The 13,557-nt window shown below is 38.3% G+C and overlaps 1 protein-coding gene across 1 annotated transcript in view; it reads left to right on the top strand.

The window, feature by feature from the left end:
* LOC309647473 (uncharacterized protein) overlaps nucleotides 1–13,557 on the top strand; it is a 112,487-nt gene that overhangs the window by 76,246 nt on the left and 22,684 nt on the right. The window contains exon 3 of the mRNA XM_082434907.1: nucleotides 1,965–2,069. Within this exon, the coding sequence (XP_082291033.1) occupies nucleotides 1,965–2,069 (105 nt within the window). The remainder of the gene's footprint in view (nucleotides 1–1,964; nucleotides 2,070–13,557) is intronic.

Below are 13,557 nucleotides of genomic sequence, written 5' to 3'. Positions count from 1 at the left end.
ATGAGGAAACTGCAGGTTAGGGAGTAAGTAAACTTTTCCAAAGTTACTCAACAAGCAAAAAGGGATGCCAATATATGAACGTAAGTTGTTTGACTCCAAGACCTTACTCCTTACTACCAGATTAACATAATATTAGTGGAAGAGCCTAGTTTAGTTCAGTTGAATTATTCTCCTTGAATGAAATATGGAGGGCATACCCCAGTGATGTAATTATAATATCATATCATTTTATTGATATTAAACTATAAATCATTTATTTTTATTTCTTATAGTTTTGCTTGATTTATTCCATTAATAACATTTTATTGGGCACTTAGGCTTTGAATGACAGAATCAGGATCTAGAATGATATTGAAAATTGGTATTATGAAGTTGAAATGAACAAGATACAATTTAACAAACATAAACGTAAGAACTACTGGCTCTTGGGTCCAAGAAAGCAAAGTAAGAACGCCTGAGAGAAACAATGTATGTGGCTTAGCATATGTGAGACTCTGATTCATAATAAAAATATATATTTGTTTTTTGTCCCTGGCACAGAGCTCCTAAAACCCTTGGAATTTCTTAAGCAGTGACAGCAATCAAGGTATCTTTTGTTATGTTAACGAGGTAACTTTGGTAAGCTCCTAGGTAACCTACGGAGGGGCGAGATGGTTGCCAGGAGAACCAAGCAAGTGATTAGAGGGTTGGAACTTTCAATCCTATTCTGAATTCCTGGGAGGGAGAGAGGTTGGAGATTGAATCAATTGCCAGTGGCCAGTGATTTAATCAATCATGCCTATGTAATGATACCTTCATAAAACCTCAAAAGAATGGAGTCCGTAGAGCTTCCAACTGGTGAACATGCAGAGATTCTGGGAGAGTAGACTTCTGGGAGAGGGCATGGAGACATAGACCCCCTTCTTACATACCTTGCCCTATGCATCTTTTCCATCTGGCTGTTCTGGAGTGATATCCAATAAACTTGTGATCTAGTAAGTAGTGTTTTTTCTGAGTTCTGTGAATCACTTTAGCAATTAATTCAAACTGAAGAGGGGGTTGTGGGAACCTCTGATTTACAGCCAGTCAGAAGCCAGAAGTGGGGGCAGTCTTGTGGGACTGAGTCCTTACCCTGTGAGACCTGAGGCTATCTCCAGGTAGATAGTGTCAGAATTAATTACTTGGTCAGAGCTAATGGCTTGATGGTGTGGAAAAAACCCCCACACACACTGGAGCATGTGTGAAAAAGACTTTGGGGTTTTGGTTTATAGTCAGTTCCAAGAGAGGCAACGCTTTGATGTGGGAGCTCAGAGAACTTCTGTGATCACAAGAGTATTAATAGAGGGACTTCCCTGGTGGCGCAGTGGTTAAGAATCCGCCTGCCAATGCAGGGGACACGGGTTCGATCCCTGGTTTGGGAAGATCCCACATGCCGTGGAGCAACTAAGCCTGAGCGCCACAAGAGCCACAACTACTGAGCCCGCGTGCCACAACTACTGAAGCCCACACGCCTAGAGCCCATGCTCTGCAACAAGAGAAGCCACCACCATGAGAAGCCCATGCAACACAATGAAGAGTAGCCCCCGTTCACCACAACTAGAGAAAGCCCGCAATCAACAATGAAGACCCAACGCAGCCAAAAATAAATTAAAAAACAAAACCAAACCAAAAAATCCCCAAGAGTATTTATAGAACAATGAAGGGGGCAGTGCCAGACTGTCTTCCACTGATTGCATTGAACACCTCTGGAATTTTTAGTTCTAGGTGCTATAAAGCATATGGCTATGTGTGCATTGCTAAATTGCTAAAAGGGCTGAAATCCTGTCATAGAGAAAATAAATGAGGAATGTTTTGGTGGGGGAGAATAGCATTATAGCTATCTTTAAATATTAGATCTTCCAAGTGGAATGTGGCCCGATACTGGTATACTAAGGAAAGGGTTTGGGCCTACGGAAGATAACAAAAACAGTTTTTTGTTTTAACAGGAGGAAGACATTTTTGATGGTGCCATTTCAAGATGGCACGGGCTGCCCCATTAGGAGGTGGATATTTAGCCGTAGAGGCATTCCAGCAGACACAAAACAGCAAATGTCAGAATTTTGATCAACAAATACAAATTATCTCCTTCCTAAGAGAACTCTAAATTATGTGGTAAGTCTATAACTTTGGATACAGAGGGCTGAAGATGCCAAATAATGTTACAGATAATCTCAAAGGCAGCCTGGGCAGACCTACTTCTATTGGTATTTCTATGCTGTTCAACCTACTTAATTTGCTGGTGCAAAATATTTTGCACATTTGAAAATAGGGCTTTACAGATATTTGCCCAGAATAACTGTGGCTTGCTCTAATAAAGAGTTCCTAGACTTTATAGAAATTTAATGGAGAAAACAAAGTAGTCAATCTGGTAAAAAACATATCGAAAAATATGGCTGTGTGCCATATATCATATGATATTACTTATATGTGGAATCTAAAAAATGATACAAATGAACTTATTTACAAAACAGAAACAGACTCACAGACATAGAAAACAAACTTGTGGTTACCAAAGGGGATGTGGGGAGATAAATTAGGAGTTTGGGATTAACATATAAACACTACCACATATAAAATACGTAAACAACAAGGACATACTGTAGAGCACAGGGAACTATACTCAATATCTTGTAATACCTATAATGGAAAAGAATCTAAAAGAGAATATCCTATCTATTTATCTACCTATCTATCTATCTGAGTCACTTTGCTGTATACTTGAAACTAACACAACATTGTAAATTAACTATACTTCAATTTAAAAAATCATTAAAAAAAAAAGAAAAATATGGACTTCCTTGGTGGCGCAGTGGTTAAGAATCCGCCTGCCAATGCAGGGGACACGGGTTCAAGCCCTGGTCCGGGAAGATCCCACATGCCACGGAGCAACTAAGCCCATGCACCACAACTACTGAGCCTGTGCTCTAGAGCCTGTGAGCCACAACTACTGAGCCCACGTGCCACAGCTACTGAATCCCGCACACCTAGAGCCTGTGCTCCGCAACAAGAAGCCACTGCAATGAGAAGCCCGTGCACACAACGAAGAGTAGCCCCTGCTCGCCGCAACTAGAGAAAGCCCACGTGCAGCAACAAAGACCCAATGCAGCCAAAAATAAATTAATTAATTAATTAAATTAAAAAAAAAAGAAAAATATGACTATGTGCCACATCTCTCCCAGTCCCAGTCTGGTCCCTTCTTCTTCTTAATTTATTTTTGTTTATTTAATTAAAACGAATTAGAATCAGTAAACAGCATTTGCACAGGAACTTCTGGGAATCATAGTTGTCCTTCTTCTTATTTATCAGACAGTCATATAACCTGCGGTGTATCCATCTGCTAAAAGTCATCTTTTCATGGTGTTTTGAATCAGAGAATGGTTGCTCCCCACTGCGGTTTGATCCTCTTCTTCAGGGAGCACACATTACAGTCATGCTTTTTTAAGAGAAAAAGTATCAAAAAGCGGTTTGTCTTGTGACTTTTTGACTTCTCCTCATCCCCTTCCAGCCACAATCTTCTCCCTCCTTCCAGACTCTGGGACTTGAATGTATAATTGCAGCCCGTTGTCTGCAACGTAATTATAGCCTCATTGACTTGCTGCACAGCAGGATGACAAGAGTGCTGGCTGTCAGACAGGGTCAGAGGTCAGCCATTACCCCACGGACTGCAGGCAGCAACCTCATCAGGATTCTCGGGAAGTCTCTTCTCAGCCGTGGGACGGGTCCGCAGCTGCCTGTGTGCCTCAGCAGATGACTCTTTGCATGAAAACACGGACTGTTTTCAAGACACAACATCCCAAGATGCCATTTGATTTCTTGTTTTCTTATTAAAGACATAACAACCATTCTGAAGTGAAAGAAGCTATTTTCTTGTGCTTTCCATATAAATTTCAAGCGGAATCTGTACATAGCCAGCATTAAAATATTACATCTATTTTCCTTCATACAGTTAAGATTTTTAAATAATATTTAAAAAGAAAGTTAAATCAGGAGGCTACATTAGGATGGAAACTGCTATGTACTAAATAGGAAAATAACTTGGACACAAACAAATGAATTGTATTCAGACTGAAAATCCTATAGATCCTGTAAATAAAGGATCATAAAATCATGATGTAAGAAAATAAAAAGCACATCGTATGTCAGTTAACCTAATCTTACAGGTGATGAAAGAATATTCCTTAAACAATATTTCTTATGTTTCATCTAGTCTGGATTTAAGTCTCTGATGGGATGCAAACTCAGATATATTTTTAGAGAAGGAATGTTTTAATATTACTGAAAGATCGTTCAATCCCATTTTCAAATATTTGAAATATTTCACATAACTGATATTTTCAAAACTTTAAACAGACATACTGATCTAACTCATGGTAATTTCAATGAATAAATCTGACAGAAAATATAACTGAGAATTTGCTCATCGAGTTTTCAGATAATACTAAACTAAGTGACAATGTTAATGTCTGAGAAGCCAGGATAAAATATAACATGACCTTGAAAAAAGTGTTTAATCTAAAAAAGAGGACATTTAGTAAGGTGGATGGGGGACAATAAAGTTTAAACACAAACATAATGGGGGTGGGGAAATAGCCCAGTAAATTTTGTTGTTAATGCACTAAATAAGAGGTGTGAATAAAATACTTTTATGAAACATGCTGATGTGATATCAGGATTGAGTAAATGTGTTAGACATCAGGAAGCATTCCTACTATTCTGTTTTTACAAAAAGAGACTATTGTATTTCATTTCTATGACTTCATTATATTATTCATGTCAGGGAGCTGTAGTGACCTCATTTAGTCAGAGTTTAGAGCAGCATTTTAAACCTTAGAAAGCCAGCAGGTCATCAGAGAAAAGTCATTTTTAGGTTTACCAGGCTGAGGTGCAAACAGAGAAATCAGGATGTGGTATAACACTGAGTAAGCAAACGGGAAGTGAGAGCAGTAAGAAATCTAAGGCAGGCTGAGTTAGATGGCCGCGGCAGGGTCAGAGACAGAGGAAATGAGAATCAGGCTGTCAAACCAGAGGTGTGAGCACCAGGGGTCACAGTGAGTGTGTGGGAAGCCCCAGTCCAGTTCTCTGCCTGCAACAGGGGTGTATGAGACACAGACAATTCCAAAGATCTGGTTGTACGACCTCCTTCACCTGATCCTTCTGGTTAATGCTAAGAGAACTACCACCATTACATATCTCCATCATAACAATGAAAGTCTCCTTTATGAGGGCTTACTATGTGCCAGGACATAGGATAGGGATTCATTTATTCATTCATTCTTTTATTCTATAAATATGTATTGAGCCTAGAATGTGCCTGGTACTGTGATAGTATTAGGATACAATGGTGAGTAAAACAACATGGTCCTCAATCTCATAGCAAGGGTGAGACAGATATTAATCATACGGTGTCTATAACCTAAATAAATATAAATATACATATAATTAAAAGATGTGATAAGTGCTATTAACAATAAAAAAGGACACCTAGGAGACCTGGGGCCCTGACTTGCTCTGAGAAAGTGTTGCAATTGGAATGATGAGTGGAAAGAGCTAGAGAAAGAGGAGAGAATGGGTACTCTGGACAGAGAACAGTTCTTGGAGTATGTGAGAGCCAGTGAGGTATCAGGAAGAATTCCACAAAGAAGACTGGGGATGTGGAAAGAGGCCAGATCACACAGGACCTAGCAGAGTATCTCAAGGAATGACAGGAAACTGTTGAAGGCTTTCAAGTACTGATATAACATGATCTAATTTTTCTTATGATAACCCTGGCTACAGTGTGAAGAATGGGCTGGAACGAATATGCAAACTAGTTAAGGAGTCAGTGGCTTGGCTCATCATGAGAAAGAGAGGGAATAATAATTTACGCAGTGCTCGCAACCTAGTAGGATCCGCATTTTACAGAGGAATAATAGAGGCTTGGAGAGGTTCATTTCCAAAGTCACTCACTTACAGTGGGAGAGATTAACTCTTTCATGTTTAATCTTTCTAGTTACATAACTCATTGAAGCAAGATTCATACAAATGTAGAATTGGAATGGGAACTTAGATCCTATGTAAATTAATTCATTGATTCATTCAAAAATTTGTTGAGTGGCTGTTCTAGACACATATTGAAAAAGTCCCTCTTCTAATAAAGCTTTTTAGTGGATGAAAATGGTAATGGATTAACAAACTAGCTACCTAAATGTCAGTGATACAGTGATAGCAATAAAACAAGGTCATGTGATAGGCAATGATGGAATGGTTCCTTTTGTTCAGTGGTAGTGAGAAAGGCTTCCTAAAACCAGAAAATGAAGTCAGCGTGAAAGAGGGCAACAGAAAGAGCCTTTCAGGCAGAGGGGATTGCTGAGACAAAGACCATGAGATGGGGACAAGCATGACATATTTGAGGGACAAAAAAAACCTCAGGGTGGACTTCCCTGGTGGCGCAGTGGTTAACAATCTGCCTGCCAATGCAGGGGACATGGGCTTGAGCCCTGGTCCGGGAAAATCCCACATGCCGCGGAACAACTAACCCCGTGCACCACAACTACTGAGCCTGTGCTCTAGAGCCCGCGAGCCACAACTACTGAGCCCATGTGCCACAACTACTGAAGCCCATGCACTCTAGGGCCCGTGCTCCGCAACAAAGAGAAGCCACTGCAATGAGAAGCCCATGCACTGCAACAAAGCACAGCCCCCACTCGCCACAACTAGAGAGAGCCCGCGCGCAGCAGCGAAGACCCAACACAGCCAAAAATAAGTAAATAAATAAAAAAAAAAAAAAAAAAAAGAACCTCAGGGTGGCTAGAGTATCAGGGAGAGTGGCACAGGATGTTTGAAGAGATCATCGGGGTCCAGGTTCCAAAGGACCTTGTAAGTGTGGGGTTTAGATTTTATTCCGATTGAATGAGAAGCTTTGGGAAGGTTATTAAAGAAAACAAGGTAAAGAAGACAGGATATGATTCCAGTTTTAAATGATCACTGTAGCTGCCATGAGGAGGGTAGATTGTAGGGGGCAACACTGGATGCTGGGAATGTCATCAGGAAGCTGCCTCACACGCCTCCCAGGTAAGAGATGATGGTGGCACTGACTAGGTGGCAGAGCAGTGGAATTGGAAACAAGCGAATGTTTGAAGACTTCATTATTATGGAAAATTTCAAATAGATACAAAATTAGAGGAAATGGTAAAGTAAAATCTGATATATCCATGACTCACAGTTAACCATTATCAACTCATTGCCAATTTTGTTTCTTCTATACCTCATCAACTTCTTTAGATTTTCTTGCAGCAAATAGTATGCCATTTCATCCATAAATATTACAGTATGAATCTCCAGTAGACAAGGGTTTATATTTTGAACAGAATACTAATTTATACCTAAATGTGAACAATAATTAATTCCTAATGTTATCAGATGTCCCTATCAGTGTTCAAATTTCTTTGTCTTATGAATTTTTTTTTCAAAGTTTGTTTGAGTCAAGGTCCTCATGTTCATATAGTGCATTTGGTTGATGTGTCTTTTCTCTCTCTCTCTCTCTCTCTCTCTGTCTCCCTCCCTCTCTCTCTCTCTCTCTTAGAAAACTAATATGCCTATGCTATGCTGGGCGCTGTGACAGACTGCTACAAGGTATGCAACGATAACTGTGCATGAATCCTGCTTTCAGGGTGCAGGCCTAGGATGGTTCAGTCATTCATTTACGGAAACAGAGGAGGTGGAACTAGATTGCGTCTTAAGAGTCCAAGCAGCTCTTCTCTTCTGTGTGGAAACAAGCAGCCACAGACCTCGTTCTTTCTTCTGTTCTTCCCCTTCACTGAAACAACACACACTTGGAAGTTACATGATGAACTGACACACAGCACTTCAACTTGTCTGTATTGATATAGAATCATTGACTTAAGCCGGACTGTTGTAAGATGAACAATATTAACATTTGCTCAAAATCGTTATTTTAAGAAGTATCCAAAATCTACTAAAAGCACAGAATAAGTACACTATCATCCAGATACAGTATTCTGGTGTTCTCTTCTCTGTACAAATATGAACGTGAGCGGATGGTGGGCCACAAGGTAGAGACAACCTGAGCCCCTGTATCACGACATGGAAGATTGCAGGCTGATCAGGGACACCTACAATGGACTATTACGTGTCAAATAAATTTCACTGTGTTAAACTAAGAAGTGTGTGTGTGTATGTGTGTGTGTGTAAAAAATAAATGGTAACAATTCTGCAAACTTTGATCTTTATAGTCTGAAAGTTTCACATATCTGATCAAAATCCTCTTATAGGACATCAAGATGTCACTAGTACTTCAAATCCATGTTATAAAAAGAAAACATATAAAAATTACATGCAACTTGGCTTTTTATTTTGCAGAAATAAAGTATATCTTTACTTATAACGTGTCATTTTCAGATCACTCTTTGCACCCCTTTATTTTGTTATAAAAATAGTAACGATATAATTTTTAGCTCTAAGTAAAGAATTTCCAAGTTTATTAAGCAGTTTTTATTTGTTGTTGACCCCGTAACACATAGCTAAATTTCCATCCACTTTAATAATTACTTGATCCCCCAAAACAAACATGATGTAACAAGTATAAACGAAATCTGTAGTCAACAGGTAATATTTTCTCTTTACATAATTAATTGAAAGTAAATCAATAAGCAAACTCACTTAAATGTAAAAAATAATTTTCTTTAATTATACAGTAATGGGTATTATGAAAGGTTATAAATAAACTCTGTAATAAATATTTAATAGTAAACTAACCTAAAATGAAATGTTTTCTTACTAAAGGCCACCTCTTTCCCATATACCACACAAAAATATTGAATGACTTAAAAAACTTTTACAAGAATTCACAAGATTATATACATATGTTTTAAAACTTTATTTTATTGAAGTATAGTTGATTTACAATATTGTGTTAGTTTCAGGTATATAGCAAAGTCATTCAAATATATACATATACATTCTTTTTCACATTCATTTCCATTATGATTTATTACAGGATACTGAATATAGCATAAGATTGTATATTATTGTAAAAGGAATTTAAGAATCAGGAAAAGTGAGGTATGATGGTCTGATAAATTCAAATATACTTTATTAGATAAGCATGTTAATGATAAGAATTGATAATAACAATGTGATACTATTATTTGCTTTTCCTTTGGGTTTTATTTCCTGATAGATTGAGCCTTCTCTGAAAGGGTAGGTATCACCTTAACATGATTTCGTTTTGATTTCTCCAGGCTGGTCTGCCAGACTCACTCTCTCCTTTGTCCCCTCCTCCCCTCCGTCCATATTTGATGAGAACCGACTATGGGTCAGGCGCTGTTCAAAGCTCAGGCACTGTACTGTGAACACGATCCCTGACCACAAAGAACATTAGGTCTAGTGAGTAAAACAGACAAGTAGCAACTTAAGTGACATTTATAATGCAGGGCGCTGTACACTAAGATAGAGAGCAAAAAGGATGATAAGGAAACAGATGGCAGACGCAGCCAACCCAGACTGAGGAGGTGAGAAAGCCTCTCCAAAAACCTGTCTATGTCGGAGCCCCAGTGCTGCTGAACAGCTGGCCAAGCAGAGTTCAGGATGTTTTCCAGACGAGAGTACAGCAGGGGTTGCAGGTACAGTGCAGGGCATTGGAGCTGGAGCTGTAAGCACAAGCCAGGTACCTTATAAGCCATGGACCTTACATGCCTTGTTAAGAACTTTAGACTTCATCCTAGGAGCAATGGGGAGCTAAGAAAGGATTTTAAGCAGGAAAGCAACACGTTTGGTTTGTGTGGTAGGAAGGTGACTCCTGCTGTACGTAGGGAAAGTGGAGGTGGGCTGTCCCATTACCAGTGGTGGAAGGAATCCAGGAAGACATACTGATGGCCAAGCTAGGGTACTGGCTGTGGATGTGGAAGAAGTGGACAGATTCTAGAGACATAAAAAGGGCGTCAATTGGATTTTGTGACTTTAGAAAAAGAGGTGGGAGTGGAAGTCTTTTTGTATTATACTTTATAATCACATATTTTAAGACTGAGTGGGTTTCTATTCCACTCTTTTGAGACCAGGCCCTTTTTTTCATGCTAGCCCCTCATCTGATCCCAAACTGGGGATTCTAGTCCTATCTCTGACCTACATGTAAAGAGAAAAGTCATCCAAGCCTCTTGGTGCTGTCCCACGTCTAATCTCCCTCTTCCATCTATGGGCCAGAGCAGCCCAAGTTTGCATTTCAGATATCTGTTTGTTTTAGTGTATGATTGTTCCTCATTCTTGTTATGTATTACGAGTTTAAAAGTTACTCATGATGACCTAGAGGGGTGGGATAGGGAGGGTGGGAGGGAGGCTCAAGAGGGAGGGGATATGGGGATACATGTATGCATGTGGCGGATTCACTTTGTTGTACAACAGAAACTAACACAGTATTGTGAAGCAATTATACTCCAATAAAGATGAATTAAAAAAATAAAAATAAAAGTTATTCATAATTTGAGATAGCGGATTTTAACGCATCCCAACAGATGAAGGTTTTGTGTAAATCTCTTCCCGCTCCTTTCAGACTCGCGCTGTGTTCTCCAATACTCCGTGTAACAGCAACCACATTTTAATGCAATGACAGCTATGAAAAAATAAAACTATCAGTCACTGTCAGATACTTTATAAATGGAGACAGAGGAGGGGTTCTGTTCTCTGTGTAACAAGGACAGAGGAGAAAGGTCAGTGATATATCATGTGAGTTAGGATTTCCCCTTAAGCAATCTTCTGCTAAGACTTGCTCGCAGTGTGGAAGCTTTTGTCTGCACAAGGACCCTGACGACTGCTCCTGCACTGAAGGCTACAGAGATTTTAAGTCTCTGCTCTGTACAGTATTGAAGAAAGGAAAGACTGCCTCTCAAGTGGATTTGGAGAAAAAAATTAATTTTTGCCATTCACGATGGCCAGGAACTAATATTAACAGTTGTTTAACTTATGAAAAATTAATTAGATGACATAAATTATGTATGTGGGAAAAAGAAAATCTATCAATGAGTGGTTTGAGGATTCAGAAGACCACTTAAATTGATAACAAAAGGTATTTTGTGCAGCAGGTCACTTTTGGGGTGGGCTTTTGTTCCTCGTTTGTGCCTGAAAATGATGAATACAGAATTGTTCTTATGCAATTCCCTGGTAGTGAGGGATAGTCATTTCAGTAGAGTTTATCACTATGTACTTGTATGCTGTTTGGACGCATAGAAGGCAATTGACAAAAATTTAATAGAAAAGTTGGAGAACTGAACTGGAATGTCTGAATACTGAACCCATGTGCCTGGCAACACAGCAGAGCCTCATAATGCGTCCTTCTCCCAGATCTCATGAGAAAAGAACAAACACAGTGATCCAGGAATTCAAACCCATACATGTAATGTAAAAAGTAAAACAACAGACTGATGCCAAAAGAAGTTTAGATTTATTTTTTAAAATCTTGTAGAGTGATAAAACATATTTTCTTACATAATATCAGTCTTAATGGACTATTTAATTTACTGTACTTTTTTTCTGGTTAGCTTCACCTTTTCCATACCAAGAAATATAGGCAGTGGCAATACCCTTGAATAGTTGCAAATTGGAGCAGAATGGGTTGGAAATGTTTAATGTCGCTTTGAAAGACACATTGTAACTATGACTATCAATTAGTAGTATGTCCTTTTTAAAAGTTCCATAAATCTATTTTTGGAACAATGTGGGATATAGTAATTAAATGTAAATAAATATAGTTTAAATTCAAAATAATTTATTTCTAGTTTAAATTCTGTAATGAAACAAAAATAAATTATAACTGAGGAAATCTTAGCTATTCTAAGTTAATGATATATTTATCTTTGGTTCCAATCTTGATGCATATGATTGGAATCTTTAGTATAAATTAAATTATATTCTTCAATTAGTATACCATAGATGGTTAAGCATTAAATGAAAAATCTCAAATTCCTGGTACTATCTGACTTTCTATAGCCGTTTCTCTTTTATTGTTTTCCTTAATCTCAAAAAAGATATATTTTCTTTAATTAAAGAAAATAGCTTAATTAACACTAAGCAAAAGTGTCTCTAGTAAAATTGAAAGAAATTAATGAGTTTGTCCTGGAATTAGAGAGACTCTTAAAAGGAAAGTACAAATACAAATACCTAAAGGATAGTCTAAAATCAAAAGAATACTTTCGCCTGCATATTTTAGCAAGCAGGTAGGCATTTATAATCCCAGCTGAGTGTGACTTCTTTTTTTGGGGGGGAGGCATGTCCAAGGGCTTCACTGTGGTATGGAATATGGAACATGCAGTATACAACTGATTTTCATGGTGATATTACCATTGAAGTTTTATCATACATCTATGGTTCTACCAAAGAAAAACATATGGATAAAAGTGTTCATTGCATCTGTACTGTCAATTCTAAGGGCCTCTTTTAATTCACAGATGCCCAAATAGTAACTTAAAACTGAGTGACTGAAATGTGTCTCATTGTATTTTGGGCCTTTGCAGTGTCAAATCTACAGAGACAAGTGCACCTGGAGACAAATGACCAGACACCATAAAACAGAAGCTTAATTATGTTCACTTACATTTTCAAATTATTCCCAACAAACTACCTTGGGTAGGTGATACATCCATCAAGGCAAGTTTCTAATTTCATATTCACAGTAATGTTCTCCTGTAAACTCCTCTAATAAGGCCTAACTAAGTTTTCCTTGTGACCTCACTTAGCTGAAATATTGCAGGCTGTGTGTCTTGTAGTGTCTCCAGTTAATTTCTGACCTTGGTGCTGCCTGGGCACAATGAGACAAGTGAAGGGTGGAGATCAGATTTAATTTTGAATTTCCGGACGGCTGCTGGTTTGTATCTCAACTTGAACATTACTTAAACATGTTATTTTTGGTCAATGACTTTTCATGCAGCATACTGGGCAAATGTAATTAAGTGGGCTAAGTTTTGTTCTCAGCTGTCCTCTGAGTTCTTGCATGGGAACTTGGAATCTCAACAGGAAACACCTGTATGGTAGTTGTATACCAATCCTTTCCAGAAAATTAATATATAACGTTGTTCCTGAGCCTTACAAGCCCTTCCCCAAATAGAAATGCTCAGCTGTATTTGAAGGCTGCATTTTTAATTATTACTAAAAATTCAACCTCTCGGCTTAGAAGTGAATCTTTTCATGAGGGTATATTACACTTAGCTATATGAATGGTCAGCCACATCATTCATTTATTTCATCATTCAATTTTAGAAAATCTGTATTCAACCAACCTGTATTGAATGCCTACTCTGTGTAAGGATTGTGGAGGTATACACAGAGAAATCAGATCTAGGTCCCACCCTCAAGAGAGATTAACAAGAAAAATATTATTGTCTTAAATAGAGCCCAATTAATCCCTTCTTAGAGACAACCAGCTGATATTTGGATAGGCCATTTGCTTTGTAAAAAATCAAACATGATTTTGTTGAAATCATGCTGTTAAAACACAATGTGAGGGCTTCCCTGGTGGCGCAGTGGTTAAGAATCCACTTGCCAATGCAGGGGACA

The sequence above is a fragment of the Balaenoptera physalus genome (assembly GCF_965194825.1).
Source record: "Balaenoptera physalus genome assembly, chromosome: 18".
NCBI classification, from domain to species: Eukaryota; Metazoa; Chordata; class Mammalia; order Artiodactyla; family Balaenopteridae; genus Balaenoptera; species Balaenoptera physalus.
Note: the sequence above shows the minus strand (reverse complement) of the source record. Positions and strands in the feature narration are given on the sequence as shown.